This window comes from Diabrotica undecimpunctata, chromosome 4 (assembly GCF_040954645.1).
Source record: "Diabrotica undecimpunctata isolate CICGRU chromosome 4, icDiaUnde3, whole genome shotgun sequence".
NCBI lineage: Eukaryota > Metazoa > Arthropoda > Insecta > Coleoptera > Chrysomelidae > Diabrotica > Diabrotica undecimpunctata.
In genome coordinates, this window is record NC_092806.1 from 9,052,194 (window position 1) to 9,069,875 (window position 17,682).

Below are 17,682 nucleotides of genomic sequence, written 5' to 3' on the forward strand. Positions count from 1 at the left end.
GTACCAATCAGTCACAGTTTGTTTAAGGTGTTAAACTCGGTGTTAAGGTTAGTGTTAGGTAACAATTTATGTAATAAATAATATAAACAAATATAGGACTGGGGGGAGTATGAATTTAAAGAAAACAGTACCGTATTTGATAAAAGAAACTGTACTGATTATGTCGATTATTTGTTTATTACACAATTTCTAAATATGCTTCATGGATATAGGAATGAGTGGTGGAAAAGAATATAGGGTCAGGTAGGGTAAATGCGGAGTAAAATTTATAAAAGTTAACTTTCTCAAAGTCGTATTTTTTCATCTGATGTAGAAATAAGTTATGCTTCCTACGACGATATAATTAGCTTGTTCGCAGTACATTTCTAAAAGGAAAATCTCAAAAAATTGATATATTGAAAAATTTCGGGAAATTTTGAAAAAATGAGCAGTGGTACGCTCTTTCCACATTAAATTGGGCACGTGCGTAAACTGATGTAAGTACGTGTACGCGATTATATTAGTTTACTTTGGGGCAAGAGCGAAATGTTTATATCTTTAGTAACTAAACGGTTTTTAAATTTTTTTAATGGAGTTGGCTGTGCAGTTTATTATCCTTCCAAAAATATTAGGCTAATATACAAACTGTCAGATATGATGTCAATTTTTAGTGCTGAGCTTATTGACTCTAGAAGTTCGGTAGAAAAACTTAATAATCTGTGTTTGAATCCTAATTTAAATTACATTTTCTTGATATTTTGGAATTGTATCAAAATGTATTAAGTAGAGGAAAACAAATTTATATAGCATGGATAAAAGACCATTCAGGTATAGAAGAAAATGAAGAAGTGGACTCTTTAGGAAAAGAAGGTGCGAAAAATGGAAGAATACTCAGATTAAAAATACCAGAATCTGATTTTATTCTAATTTTTCAAAAGGAACTTACGGAAAAATGGCTGACAAATGTGGAGACAAAGGACAGTTTTTTAAGAATATACAACCAAAAATCGGGACAAACCATGGTTTGAGAATACACTTAATCGTTCAATTATTCGGATAATAAGTCGAATGCGATGCAATCATGCACTATTATTTCCAGTGTATAAACATAAAATAGGTTTGTTAGATAATAATAAATGTCTGAAATTGCCGATTTACAACATATTCTTTTAGAATGTCCGTTAAAAAAAAATAGAAATTGATATTTTTTATCAAAATTTAATATCTTACAAAATAAAATTTCCAATAAATGTTTCAAATCTATTGACATTAGAGGATAATAGTATCTACAACATCATATATCAGTATGTAAAATCTACTAATATTACTTTGTAAGTAGAACAAAAAAAAAATCAAATCAATAAATCTTATATACTAAAACGCTAAGCCATTTTCTTGTCCACCACTTTACTCAAAAACCATATTAGATAATTAAAATATTTTTTCTGAATATTATTAGTATTACGTATGAGATTGTCAAGATATACTTTTGGTACAAAAATTCACTTCCGGTTTTGAGATGACCGGAAGTTAAAATTTACATTAAGTTTTAGACCCCACAATGTATATATGGATCGAAAGGTCTCGTCGAGACGAATCTAAATATGTACTTCCGGTTGCGATCCGACACCGGAAGTGACTCGAAACGCGCATAAAACGTCAAGATAGAGCAAATTATTATAATTTTATAATTAGAAAAGATACTTAGGTCACCCGAGCTGACCCTCACACACCGCCCTATCATCATGGTGACGGTTCTGTTCAGGAGAAATAAAGTGCCACATTCCAAATCTATTTGACAGAACGAAGTCTGTCGGGTCCGCTAGTGATTATATTACAATAAAAAAATAATAAAAAGAAATTAACAATAAAAATAAAAGAAAAGTTACAATGTTATATAGACTTATATATATATAAAAAAAAACAATAAAAATGAAAATAAGTAACCAAAATATTTAGGCATTTACTAACACACTAAAATTATTGTATCCCAATTTAACATGCATATAATATTAATATGTTTATAATGTAAACAATGGAAATGGATGATAGAACTATGAGAAAACATGACTGGCCTTTTGGCTTTGCCAGTGCCATTAACCTAGGAAAAAAAAATTTAAATTGATTTTATTTAAAAAATTACAGCGCTTTAAATGTTTGTCTTTTTTTTAATACAAAACGAAATCATTTTTTTTTCTTAAAGAACACGTGAAAAATACTTTATTACTCAACCACGTAACTAAAAATTGTTACTTTGAATTGAATTTCTCCCCTTCGATCTATGATGGGCGGTGGTAAAATAGAAATAATATCCTCTCGCAAAATTTCATTTCTATCTTCAACTTGCGGATATTGAAACAATGTAAAATATTTAGTTTCAGAAACTTTTCTTACAAATAACAAGGAAAAGACAGTTAAGATTTTATTTCACGTATAGGGAGCTTGCGCATCCGTTTATACGTATTTCAGCCCAATAGGCATAATCAGAACGGCTTTCGCAAGCGTTCTGAACGTGAAACAATTCTTCTCTGTCTTAGGAAGCAACTATAACATGGCTTCGTATAGACGCAATGTAGCGACATCTGATAATAAAATCGTAGACTAATTTTCGAAACCAAATTCAAGAATTCCGCTTTAATCTGTGCCTTCTAAGAATTGCAAGGCAAAAACAGACGTTGATAAAGGTGTTAAGAGAGACATGGGGAATCTAAAACTTGCATTCCACAACATATCTTTTCAACTAAGCAAAATTCTTAGCGAATTGGTTTCTAGTACTCGTACAGAGTATATCGAAATAACAAGGAAAAGACAGTTAAGATTTTATTTCACGTATAGGGAGCTTGCGCATCCGTTTATACGTATTTCAGCCCAATAGGCATCATCAGAACGGCTTTCGCAAGCGCTCTGAACGTGAAACAATTCTTCTCTGTCTTAGGAAGCAACTATAACATGACTTCGTATAGACGCAATGTAGCGACATCTGATAATAAAATCGTAGACTAATTTTCGAAACCAAATTCAAGAATTCCGCTTTAATCTGTGCCTTCTAAGAATTGCAAGGCAAAAACAGACGTTGATAAAGGTGTTAAGAGAGACATGGGGAATCTAAAACTTGCATTCCACAACATATCTTTTCAACTAAGCAAAATTCTTAGCGAATTGGTTTCTAGTACTCGTACAGAGTATATCGAAATAACAAGGAAAAGACAGTTAAGATTTTATTTCACGTATAGGGAGCTTGCGCATCCGTTTATACGTATTTCAGCCCAATAGGCATCATCAGAACGGCTTTCGCAAGCGCTCTGAACGTGAAACAATTCTTCTCTGTCTTAGGAAGCAACTATAACATGGCTTCGTATAGACGCAATGTAGCGACATCTGATAATAAAATCGTAGACTAATTTTCGAAACCAAATTCAAGAATTCCGCTTTAATCTGTGCCTTCTAAGAATTGCAAGGCAAAAACAGACGTTGATAAAGGTGTTAAGAGAGACATGGGGAATCTAAAACTTGCATTCCACAACATATCTTTTCAACTAAGCAAAATTCTTAGCGAATTGGTTTCTAGTACTCGTACAGAGTATATCGAAATAACAAGGAAAAGACAGTTAAGATTTTATTTCACGTATAGGGAGCTTGCGCATCCGTTTATACGTATTTCAGCCCAATAGGCATCATCAGAACGGCTTTCGCAAGCGCTCTGAACGTGAAACAATTCTTCTCTGTCTTAGGAAGCAACTATAACATGGCTTCGTATAGACGCAATGTAGCGACATCTGATAATAAAATCGTAGACTAATTTTCGAAACCAAATTCAAGAATTCCGCTTTAATCTGTGCCTTCTAAGAATTGCAAGGCAAAAACAGACGTTGATAAAGGTGTTAAGAGAGACATGGGGAATCTAAAACTTGCATTCCACAACATATCTTTTCAACTAAGCAAAATTCTTAGCGAATTGGTTTCTAGTACTCGTACAGAGTATATCGAAATAACCTACAACTTACAAACTTCATAACAGGATCATCGTTAATCTCAGTGATTTGGCGGACAAAAAAAAAACTTAATTGTTTTCTTTGTACAAAACCTCACGACAACCCAGTCGCTTATTTTTGGTTCATGAAGAATATCTATTCTTTCTTCTTCATATTCCTTTTACTCATTTTCAATCATTGTTACAAAGTCTTCGTAACCGGTTCATTTGCTTAGTACATTTGTTGGTTCCGAGCCTACTTCGTTAGTCAAGAGGTGGGATAAGAAACAAAAATCAAGAATTTATGTATGCTGTCCAAATGCAGTGCAATTTTATAATAAATTTATGGGTGGTGTCGATCTTATGGATTCACTAATTGCTCTTTACCGAACAGACATAAGATCTAAAAGTGGTATCTAAAAATATTTTTTTCGCCTTCTGGATTTAGCTGTTGTTAACAGCTGGTTGTTGTATCGTCGTGATTGCAATTACTTTGAAATTGAAAAGAAAAACCAGTTGCCTTTATTACAGCTTAAGTTCCACTTATGTAGCGTATTGTTAGTAAGAACTGACCAGATCAAAAACAAAGGACGTCCCAGGCTTAGTGAAATTGAGTACGAAATTGTAAAAAAACAGAAGAGAAACCCAAAACTCTCCCCAAACAAAGTTTAAAAAATCTAAAAAAATTACTAGTTGTTGTAAATGCATATTTTTAGCATATATACAAATTAAAACATTTTATGTTAAGTTTACAAAAAAGTCGGGCAATAGAGGGTTAACAAATTCCGAACATAATTTTCTGTTCCCAACAACATCAACATACACAAGTAAAACTGTAAAATCTTTATAATACAAACACTGATCCTTCCTAGAACTTTTAAAATCTAGATCAGTTATACTTTTATGAAACAGTGTGCTTATATAATAGCTGTATTACAAAAGATCATATTTTACATATATATATATATATATATATATATATATATATATATATATATATATATATATATATATATATGAAAGTAATACTCTAATTGTAGCCATTCTTGCTACTGCTATATACACATTTTTACTAATGTTACACTGTTGGAATCCTCGAACTACCAACTTCTTAACCAACCACTTCTTTTTATGAAACACAAATTTTGAATCTATTACACTCACATTTTTTGGTTGTTATACCAAAGTCCATGTGTTTTCTTCCAGTGATTGAAGTTCATTGCTGATTATTTGCATCCATTCCAGGTCTTCGACTGCTTCAACGAAGGTTTCAAAATCACAAAATACTTTTTATTGCCATCAGTTACTGGATCTATAATAAAATACATCTGTTGATACAACTTTTAAAATACTTTCTGCTTTCTTTTTTTTATCAATGCTGTGAAATTGTAATCGTCACAGTTTTCCTTTTAAACAGATTTCACACATACCAGATACGAAAAACTTTACATTACAGAATCAACCATTTTTGTATGCCTTAGCATACATTCGACAGCAGTGATTTGTGCTTCTGTTAGACCTTAGTTGATTTTGGGTCTTACATTTTTTTGTAAGCGTATTTATTAAGGTTATAAAAAAAGGTTTGTAGGTAAAGTTATTTATTTTCTTTATAAAAAACATTGTAAAAATTATTTTAATATTTAGTGATATCTTTTGCTTTAATTATAGTTTCTAGCCGTCAGGGATTGCTTTCTATGCAGTAATACCACAAAATAAATAACAATCAGAATGCCCACTCTCAGATGTCGCCTTTGAAGTTTGTCAGCACGCGATCGCCATATTTTAAACGGAAACATGACTCGAATTGAGAAATTTGTGACAAGCTACGACAGAACTGTAATTTAAATTTTTAGAGATTAATAATTTAGTACATTTGAAATAATTTAATCTATTCTTCAACTAAAAGTACGAATAAAATAGTATATAATACTATGTCTGTAGTTGCCGTAAATAAATTAAACCGGGTTAATTTTTCTATGCACATCAGATAAAACGTCACTGATCAGCACTGGTTCCGTTTAAAACATGGCTGATTCCGTCTGCGCAAACGAGATGCGCGTACTTATTTTTTCAAGCAGAGTGGGCATTCTGATTGATTATTATTCTGTGGTAATACTTCTGGCTTTGTAGCACGGAGTCATGATAAAAATTAAATTTTTGTCTCCAGAGAACTATTCTTCGAGCTGTGGTAGTAGTCGAGTACGGGCTTATATCGGTATATATAGGTATATAGGTGCCCCATACCCTTGATCGAGATAACAGAGCATATCATGACACTAGTTAGGTATTTAATTTTAATCACTTTTGTACCAAAATCTGGAAAGCTGATTCGTCGGAAAGGTACACCTGTAAAAATTAAAATAAACCCTATTTATTAATAACAAACATTGACTTGCTTCATTTCAGTCTTCATCAGGCATATGCTGGTATTGTTTTACCCATTGCAGTCCCTTTTTCTTCAAGATTTCGGGCGAGGTTTTTTATAGGTCAAGTAAGTTTTCTTCGGCCAATTGCCTTCGCACTGTTCTTTTGGAAACTTTATTTCCCTCGTTACCATTCTAGTAAGATATGCCGCACTAGCTTTACGGTTAATAAAACAAACAATCCCAATTTTCCGATGAGTGCGAAAGGTACTGATGTCACCTAGGGAAGGTGAATATATAGGAAAGCAAAAAAAGAAAAGAAAATAACGTAACAATATTTTAAAACAAAAATTTATTTCTTAACTTACAGATTTTTGGTTACAGGATAACTATCAACAACTTATCAAAAGTCGTAGGTTTCTAAAAACATTTTTATTTCTAAATATGTACGTGCAAAAATCTAGAGAAAGAAGACATGTTTATTATGTTGTATGAAACGTAATTCTAAATTAAGAAAATTACAGCAGCACTTACACTGTCCTTATCAATAGTCACTATCAACTATTATGTGTCTACACAAATCAGTACGTAGGTAGTTACAAAATTTTAAATTTTATATTTCAAAGTTTACTTCACGTTTCTTTACTTTTACACTAATGTCTTTAAGTTAATATCGTCTTTATCCCTCTACTGTTTTTCAGTAGAAATTTTAGTGATTTTTCGTTCATTTAATATAGTTTCCTTAGAGAGTAATTGTAACGTATTCTTCACCACCTCAGCTGTGCTTTTATGATATATGAAATATGAGGTTAAATTATCGATAAATATATTTTGCGAAAGACCCCTGTATATATGAGGAAATAGTTTGCTTATACCCATTAGGACGTCGTGCCATCTAAACGGAATATAAAACCTTCATGTTCTTTATATTTTACCAAAAAACTTTACAACAACGAACAAGAACAGAGTTTACGATATACTTTACTGACAAGATCACCACATTATTTTTCCCAATCAGTATTTTTCTTAATTTAAAATAACCTTTTCGATTTCTATGTTGTGCTCTAATGAAATAAATACAGTTTGACACAAAAATATTGATCACTGGAATTTTTTATTGCACCGCGATCGGTTCAGGAATCGGCTCGTTTTCTTCGGCCCAGTTGGAGATCTGCTGGTTGTCGAACTCGTCATCTAGCTTTGAGTTGATGTAGTTGTTCGTTTGGATTCTGATGTATGGTGGCATCTAAAAAAAGCAATAATTGTGTGATTATCAAGTAAGTAACGAAGAGTTTAAAACCGTAGGTTAGTATAATAATGCCATTATAGGTTATATAATAAATATATTAGTTACATACATTAACACCCTGTATAAATGATATTTATAATGAGTTAAAAAAATGATAGATCAGTTTGCAGGCATAAAAAATGTATCTATCCGCTTTGTTCTAATTTGGGATGCGATATTCTTGATATGTTTCAAGTTTTGGCCACAGCGTGCGCTGTAATCTATTTGGTTGTTCCCAACATACGCTTTTTTAGAAAAAATCTTTGCTACAAATGTTGGCTATCATGTCTATTTTGACTTTCGAAACAGCTCTGGAAAGAATGACAATAAAAATATATTTTTATAAAAAAAGTGACCTCGAGGAAACCTCGAAATCTACTGACAGCTTTCTCGGTCTACCGGTATATGGGGCAATTAAATAACTAGCAATAAAAATTTGTGTTTGATTTCACAAGTTTTACTATTTACTAAATAAATTTTTTCAATTACTATGCTGATGGAGAGTGAAAACTTTGTTATATAATACATTTAGTTATTCTTTAACCGATCTCCAAAAAATTGGTATTATTAAACGTGCGTGTGACGAACGTGTGAGCGTAACTCACTAAAATTCGCCATTGGATGCTCTCCCGCCCATTGCAGCAGTTGCGGCGGTTTACGTTACGAAACAATCAGTAATCTTACTTATCGCGTCGCAATATTACGCACATTTGAGGTTAGAACCTTCTAAAGGTTGCATGTCATGCTTTATTGTCGCGTTGTTAAAATGAAATCAAAAGAGGAAATTTTCCCATTATCGGATGTTATTTTTAAATTTTAAAAATTCTAAAAAAAGAACAAAAATATCGATCTCTAGCGTATACGTTACTTTGTTCGTGTGAAAGTATTCGTCCCTTTCCGAAAGGTCCTACGACTACTAAGAACAATATCACGTTACAGCTATATTAACAGAAACACCAGAGAAGATCGTACGTAAAGAAGAGATAGGTAAAGTAAAGAAACAGATTGCCAATAATGTGAAACGAACGATTTCGAAGAAAAAGAAGAAGACGTTGTTAAGCTCGTCGGATGATAATGATGCTCAGTGCTTATATTGTCTTCAACCATATTCCAATAACAAGCATGATGAGAAATGGGTAAAATACCAACTCTGCAAAGTTTGGGCTCATTCTCATTGCAGAGATGATGACGATGATTTATTTTTTATTGCATTCATTGCAGAGAACATTAAATACTTATATTTCACATTTTTAAAAATGCTAGTTTTCATTCAGTATTATATGTGAAGAAATCAATAATATTTTGTACCTACTATTTTTTTAGTTTTTATGATACCTAGTTCTAGCTGACATTTAGTACACTTGAAAAACTTGCCTTGCCTTAATTGCAATAATTTTAAGTAGTTGTATTATATGCCATTATGCTAACGACAACGTTAACAACATTTATAAATTACTGCAAAAATAAGGGTTTTTTGCAGTTATCTCGGACAATTGTTTATGTATTTTAATTGAGAAAATCGCAAAATAAAGAACTTTTTAAGATCTACAATTTTAGAGAGATTAAGATCTATTTTTCTCTAAAATTTGAGAAACACACGACGAATTTTGCTTTATCTTTATGGCCAATATAAATACCTACAAAGGGAAATACAGAAATCGCATATCGAATCTTACCTGTAACACTAGTTTTATTCAGTGCAGTTTCTGATAATTTTTAATACAATGGGTGAATCAATAAAAAACCTTAAAAAGGTATTCTATCTCTCTCTCTCTCTCCCTCTCTCGCTCTATCTCTCTCTCTCTCTCCCTCTCTCTCTCTCTATCTCTCTCTGGCAAGTTCTTGTCAAAAAGTCTTTAAAACATTTTTTTTATTGTTTATAGGAATGGAGCATGAGTTAAAGAAAAAATACGCAAATATAACCCGAGAAATTATCAACTTGTACCTTAGTAAATGCAAGTTATGCCAGTTGAAGAAAAAAATTCCAAAGACAGGCTTGGTTGTCAAGCCTATAATTTCTGAATATATGAACTGTAGATGTCAGGTAATTATAAAGAGCTAACAATATTCAGATATGAAAAAATAATACTAATCATATTGTAAGTTGACCTGATAGATATGCAAACAGAGCCCGATAGTCCATATAACTTTGATGGTTTTTGAGACCATTGAAAACCAAACCGCACAGAAATCAACGATCAAGTAGTCATCGCACAAGATGAAGAAGATCTCAGCTTTATGCTCAGAAACTAGAAGAAGAATATAAAAACAACGGAATGGAAATAAACTTAGAGAAAACCGAATACCTAACAACAGAAAACAAGGATATGAGAAACCTAGAGATAGACGAGGGAAGACAAATAAATGGAACAGATAAATTCAAGTATTTAGGAACCATAATATCGAACCAGGAAACAACAGAAGAAGATATAAACAACAGACTGAGACAAACAAGAAACTGTATAAGACAACTAAACTCAGTGTTGTGGGATAAGAACATTACGATAAAGACAAAAAAGAGAATATATAATACCCTGACAAGAAGTATCCTGACATATGGGTCCGAAAACTGGACAATAAACAAGAGAAATAGAGGTAGAATAAGAGCAGTAGAAATGGAGTTCCTGAGGAGAAGCTGTAGACTTACAAAAAGAGACAGAATTGAAAACGCAGAGATTAAGCGGATAATGGGAGTGCAATCAGACATAATCGACTATATAGAGGAGAAGAGACTATCCTGGTACGGCCACGTCAGAAGAGCGGACAGAGGACGCTGGATAAACAAAATCACAGAATGGAGCCCGATTGGAAGAAAAAAGAGAGGAAGACCCCGAAGGTCATTCAGAGATGAAATCGACGAGGCTATGGAGAAAAGAACCCTGCGAGATGGAGACTGGAATGACAGGGAAAATTGGAGAAAAAGGTTGAGTGAAGGAAGACAGTGAAAACTGTGGAAATCCTTAGTAGTAGTAGTGAAAACCAAAACAGCACTTGAAGTGGCTGACCACTGACATTTTTTGTCTAGTCTCATAAATCTTGCAAAGTGATAACGGCCGTGAGTTTACCAACTCGGTTATTGTAGACCTAACGACTATGTGGCCTGGTCTGAAAATAGTTAACGGTCAATCAAGATACTCACAAAGTCAAGGCTTAGATGTCCAGAATATGTTGATTACCTGGATAAACGACAATAAGAATACAAAATAGTCCGAAGGGTTGAGATTTATACCGTCCAAGAAAAATAGATCTTTTCATAGAGGAATTGGTAGGAACCCTTATGAGGCCATGTTTGGCAGCAGACAAACAAATGGTTTAAAAGATGCAGACCTTCTGTGTCCTTGATAAACTACAAAATAAAAAAGCCTTGAAAGAATTATTAAATAGCTTGAAAAACGAACATGATGACTATTATTTAAAAAATGGAGAAGAAAGCAACAGTGTAGAACCCTGCCAAGAGAATTTAGAGAATCATGACAAATATATGAATGAATCTTGAGAAATTCTGGACAATAATAACCTAATTAAAAATAATGAAGATGCATCCAATATACAAGAAGGCAAAGTTGAGTACAAGAAGGCATATACAATGTATAGTATGTAAGTTTTTACTTATACGGATTAACGTTACTTGATTGTGGTGAACCTTATCAAAAGCTATCTTATCTCTGCCTTAACACTATCTTAGCTAAACCGTGCAGGAATATCAAAAACAACCGTGTATTTTAAACAAAAAATTAAGTACTAAGCGCCAAAACTATGCAACTGTTTACACCCGTTATTCAATGTTGTATATTAGTTAGTAAATCAAAACGGAGCAACGAGACAGTTGTTAAAACGTAAACAAAAGCCCCATAAATAAAATAAAATTAGTGATACCTGCGTTTATGTCCTTTTCTTCGTCTGTGATGGTGTGAACAACGCTATGTATTAAGTAAATAATATGAAAGATTTACAAAACACTAAAACATTAATATTAAATATTATTAACTAACTAAACAGTTTTCACAATAAAAAAATTGATTAAACGGGTGATTTACGAAACAAAAAACGTAAAAGATGTCATATATAGGGACGTTTAATTAAAAAATTCTGTGTGGGGTACGAGCCACTTACAAAGAAAATCCCCATAGAAACTCTTGTTTGCTGTAAAGTTGACTGACTGAGGCAGCATACCGCCCACACCTATTATTTTATTGCTTCATTCCTTATTACCTTTTCATTGTTATAACCCTAATACTCCTCTTTTTTCACGACGTTTGTTGGGCATAAACGTCCGTGCGTGGGAGAAATGAAATAGATTTTGACTCTCTTACTTAGTTTCAGGAAAAAACGTGCCAATAAATGGAAAACCTAGTGAAGACGCCCCCCAGTACTAAAGGAAAATATTATATATATATATATATATATATATATATATATATATATATATATATATATATATATATATATATATATATATATATATATATATAAATATAATAAAACATAGGCATGGTAAAACTGGTATTATAGTATCTTCCCCGTATTTGTTAGTCCTAAAGCAGAGTTTCGAAAAACGAAATTCAAAAGCCGTAAAAAATGTTAAACGAAATATAAAAAATGTTATTTCACTTTATACAACCATGCGGGGCAAAGTGGAAAAACGACAATGCATGGCAAACCCAAGCATACCATAAATATACATTTCGAGATAATAATTTTAAACGCTACTGTGATAACATACGTTTTTTTACAAAATTTTATTTCAAAAATTTCTAAAATTTATTTAACTTCATAGTTTAGCTATTCCACTTTACCCCACTTTCCCCTACGGGTACAAGCACCCAACCATTTGGATGAAGTTGGGGCAACAGACAAATCAGTGGAGATGCCTTGTTTGCTTTGGGACAGTTGATAGAGAAATACATCGAGAAAAAAGAGAGCTACATTTGGTATTTATAGATCTTGAGAAAGCGTATAACACAGTTCCTAAACAAGAGCTATGGAGATGTATGAGAGAGAACTGGGTTCCTGGGAAGGACGTAAGGCTCGTGAAGGATATATATGAGGGAAAGTACACCAAAGTAAGGACTTATGTCGGATTGACCGAGAGTTTTCCAGTGACGGATGGTTTGTATTAAGGTTCTTCACTGATTCCCTACATGATTAATTTTGTTAGGGATGCTCTGACAGAGAAACTAAGAGAGGGGGTTCCTTGGTCAATGCTCTTTGCAAATGATATCGTATTAGTGATGAAGAGCAAAGAAATGGAGGAAAAGTTGGGGGTTTGGAGAAGAGCCATTGAAGAGGGAGGATTTAAGAGTAAGGAACAGCGACCACTGCAAAGGAAAACATTGAGGATGAAGCTGAAGAATATTACTTAGCTTTAAACTTACTTTCTTGGTCAACTTTTTTTCACTTTGACCTGTTCTTTGTTTTATTTTTTTAGTTCGTAATTTCTTAACAAAAGTTTACACATTAAAAAATTATTAAAATATCTGAAACAAAAGAAGAAACGGAAGAAGATAACCTGTTTAGCAAATATACCTACCAAAAGTGCGAAACTGCTTCAGTTTTTCACTTTGCAAATCATTCCTCACCTTATATAATTCGATGGTTAGTATCACTACCAAGCTTGTTGAAATTTATCCCTAATACTCTGACTATAATATATTTCTAAATATCAAATTCTTTGTTTTTTTTTTCGTATGTATAATCTTACTGATACACACACACAATATACAGACATTAATTTTTTTAGAATTACCAGAACCTGATTAAAAACACTTAAATATTAATAACTTCTATAATTTATTAAAATATCTACAACAAAACTATGATTTAAAATAAGGAACAAATAAACAAATTACCACAAGTCATTTTAATAGTAGCCATAATTAGAGGTTGGCTCATAGTTTTGTACCCAATAAGGATAATCCTGAAAATATCCATCATAATCAACATTATAGTCACCAATTTCATTATAGTTATTATCATTTGTAAAACCATCATAAGAAATCCCTACTTCAGGCACTGGCTGAACTTGAAATTCGTCGTAAGCATTGTAAACTTCAACAATAAAGACATCAGATTCAACATTTTCCGGACTTACCGTGATGGGTTTCAGAGGGAAATCCACCCTGGGAGCTTCTTCGAATGGCTTGTTCAGAACAGTCACTATTTTCGATCGGGGCAAGAATCCATCTCGGTAGGCTGTGAGCTTGTATTTGCCTGGTGTCAGCAGTCTGTAGTAATCACCATCATGAACTAAAAAATATATAGGAGTGATAGTTTTATATTTTACCAGAATATGTTAATAACATTTAACTCTTTGCTTTTCAATCCGTATCACTGTGAAACAACAAACAACCATCTTCAACCAAATTTTTTATAAGCGTTCCAGAGGTTTCTCGTCGTCTCTACCTGTATTATGAGTTGCCTATATATAAGGTGTCACTTGTAGCAGATAAGCAGGGTTGTATTTGTGGAAATTTCACATCATTACGACAAAATGTGTGTACACGCTCTAAACACAGAACATATTGCAATATGCAATAGTTTTAATATTTGTCCCGTAGCTAACACGTTAGTCATTTCTCTGAAATTGCATTAAATGTACTTATTTTAAGCTACCAATAAATTACTTTTTCACGCCACTACAATGACTTTGCATTTTTTTTCGATCGTCGATAAAAAGGACAAAGGGCTTTGAATATATAGGTATTTTTTATTCAATGACTATTGAGTATAGATCCGCTATTGAATAGTACAGATGCAGTATTTTTTATTTGTTTTTATCTTACGTATAGTTTTTAAGATAAACATTTGATATATTTGAGTAATCTATACAGAAAACTTTAAAACAGTTTACTGATACATCTCAAATCATAGAAAAAATACTGTTCACATTTACACTTCATATTAATAAAATGCTATCTTACCTGAAGTTACGTCATGTTCTATATCATAAGATTTTTCCAAATCTGTAATGTTTCTAACATGTATTACTGCTCCGGGAATGCCACGCTTTGATTGGTTATCGTATACTACCCCCTTTACACCAATATGAGCCTAAAAACGGGATATATTTTAAAGGATGTTATATTTGTAATACTGGCGTAATTATTGAGTTTTTAACACGACTAGTGTCAGTCCTTTATCATTCGTAAGAATGTATTGACGTTATGCCATTCGATTGCCTACTGCTGTTCACTCTTGTTACTCGAAATGGTTATGAAAAGGAATTTTTCGTCTTAACAACACTCAGTGGATTCTTATAGATGTGTAGTGTTCTAATATACCGTATTGAATATTGGATTCCAATAATGACTGAATATACAGGGTGATGAATTTGAATAACCAAAGTTACCAATAATATAAGATAAACGGCAAATCTGACAACATTGCAAATATCAAATATGGAATCTCCGTGTCCCAAAACAGGTGTACCTTAAATTTTGTACAATTATGACTAGCAATTTATGAGATACTTGGCCGTTTCCAGACTTTTGGGCCACTCTGTATATGTTTTCTTTAGGTCCGTTTTTGTGAAAACGTTAAAAAGAGATTTAAAAGGTACTGTATCGTAGGCCTTTTCGAGATCTATGAAGATAAGATGGGTAGCAAGATTTCGACCAACGCGTTTCTCTATTACTTTAAGAGTAAAAATATTTTTTATACAGGACTGTTCTCCCAGAAGCCGCTCTGTTCTTGTATTTCTTGGTATTCCGCCTCTATTCGTTTTTAAGGATTCAGCCATACAACCTTCTCATCGAGCTATAAGACACTAAGGCCTCTATAATTATGGCATACTTTACTGTCTCCTTTTTTGTAGATGGTGCTTATATACTAAACAACATTATTAATTGTCCCCTGTTATTAGCCAATGTGTACTTAAACACAATACATAGAACTCGACACACTGCATTCTTTTATATTACTTTCCATAGGACTGATTAAGCTCGTCATTGTCCCTTGTCGAGAATGCTCAGCACTTGCAATGACCTCCTATTGGATCCATTCTGTCCATGCATTAATGTTTTCAAAAGGCAACTTAAGAGTCTAATTATTAATCTAAATATGTGCCATTTTTTAACTTTTGTGATGTGATATACTGTTTTAATGTACACATTTTTGCTGTTTAATTGTTTCTTTGTCACTGTTTTGATTGATCCTTACTTTTTATAATATGGCGCACAACGAATAACACATAGCGAAGCTGTCACGGTGAATTACAATGTTGTATATAAATATATTAACAAAGAAAAACTTTTTACTTCAAAAAATAAACTTCTTACGTTTGAAATAAAATAGATTACGATTGTAGTCCACACGGCCAACAACGTTAGTACTACAGACAGTATACGAGACCAACGTAGGGTTAAAATATTAGCAATATAGTAGCAAAATTTTTACCTGCCATATAAAGTTAATGAGTGCATCTTTATTCCTCTCCCATTCAGGTTGTAATTCAGATGCTGGCGGATATTTGGCACAACCTAACTCCAAAGTTATTTCCATATCGTTACTTGAAAGATAATTAAAATCTTGCATACCTAAAAATAAAAAAAAAATATGAGTTTAAGACAGACAAATTTCAATTTTCCCGGAAATTTCCAAAGTGGAAATCGAAATATCAAAATAAATGTATTTTAAACTGAAATTCTCATAAAAATGTTGTAGTTAAATTATACCAACCTCCCTGTAGCGCGTACCATTTGGCACCGTTGGTTATACCACCTTGTTTAGGGAAATCTTGGCTTTCGTAGTCACCACAGCCTTTTCTCTTTGGGTCTGCCATATCGGCATGGTAAAAGGAATATGATAATGCCAAGTGTCTAAAATCACAGAAATAATTACATCAAATTCCAACTTCATAAATAAGCCATACCAATAACCTAAATTCATATTTCAATTAAATTTACCTAAAAGTATCGTCATCAGGTGTGGCAGTATATTCTCCATTTTGTCTGCCAGATCTACTATCGTCATAGGGGTAATTAGCTACAAGATCCCCTCCATGTAAATTAGCAGAAAGTACGAAAGGAATTTGCATTATAAGACGAATTACAGCTTTTGTTTCTGGCTGAAGCTACAACATCAAATTTTCTTTAGTTTCATGTGATAAATAAAAGAACTATGTACAAAACAAAAGATATTTGCTTTAAACGTCTTTTATATTTCGTATTTACATTGACATCAATGACACAGTGGTCTAAAAAAACCTTTCGATTTTCTCAATTCTTCATTGAAAAGTTACATTGACATCACATTTTTGAGAGACCGCAATTTTATTTTTTTGTTGTGTGGGTATTGTTAGTACACAGTAGTTCAAGTTTGTGGAGTTGCCACTCTTGTTCCCCGTCCGCTATCTAGAAAAAAAGGGGACAAAAGACTTTCACACTGTATCTTAATGCGACAGTACAATCATCTGCATTTCCACCATATAAAGAGACGAAAAAACGTTCGCCAACGACAGTTGGCAAAGATGGTTCGGCACCTTTCCCCCCTTTTCCAAACTGGCGACTGGAGGAACGAGCCCCACAAACTTGAACGTAAGATTATATTTACCCTCCCAACACACCAAAGAAATACAATTGCTTCTTCTAAGAATTCTGCACGCTAAGGCATAAAAATGTAACATTTGAATAGATTAATCCATAATGTAGAATTACAATGTATATTTCATCTTGCTAATAAAGAGAAGTTCAGGCTTCAGTAAAAAAACATGATTAAGGACTTTATTGAACGCTATAAAGACCTTTCTAATAAATGCAAACAAATGTTTCTTACTGGCTGATCCAGATGCGTCAGATCCTCCAATAAATGGTTGTTGTGGTTAACGTGTTGCTCCTCGTTCGTAAAAATGATCCTATCTAAATTGGGAAAGTTTCTATTTAAATCCACTGAGTTGTTGTTTGTTCTTCCAATCAAATAATCCTGCCCACCCTGAAATATTTAGAATAACAAAGAATTTATTATCATAAGCAAAAATAAATTAAAATAATAATAGTACTGCATAAAATACAGTAGACTTCCATAAGTTCGGCGACCTCGGGACCAGACCCTAGGTCGAACTTAAAAGTGGCCGAACTAACCGACGC

At 32.8% G+C, this 17,682-nt stretch overlaps 1 protein-coding gene across 2 annotated transcripts in view; it reads right to left on the reverse strand.

Moving 5' to 3' along the window:
* Positions 1-6,645: 6,645 nt before the first annotated feature.
* Positions 6,646-17,682, reverse strand: part of LOC140439125 (carboxypeptidase E-like) — a 28,624-nt gene continuing 17,587 nt past the window's right edge. Inside the window, exons 3-10 of one of the 2 annotated variants that reach the window (XM_072528829.1) lie at positions 17,372-17,527; positions 16,504-16,670; positions 16,277-16,416; positions 15,995-16,134; positions 14,521-14,650; positions 13,692-13,846; positions 11,477-11,520; positions 6,646-7,558 (exon numbers count right to left, since the gene is read on the reverse strand). In XM_072528829.1, coding sequence (XP_072384930.1) covers positions 7,507-7,558; positions 11,477-11,520; positions 13,692-13,846; positions 14,521-14,650; positions 15,995-16,134; positions 16,277-16,416; positions 16,504-16,670; positions 17,372-17,527 — 984 coding nt within the window. In that variant the 3' untranslated portion in view covers positions 6,646-7,506. The remainder of the gene's footprint in view (positions 7,559-11,476; positions 11,521-13,691; positions 13,847-14,520; positions 14,651-15,994; positions 16,135-16,276; positions 16,417-16,503; positions 16,671-17,371; positions 17,528-17,682) is intronic. The other variant, XM_072528828.1, reaches the window with a different exon arrangement.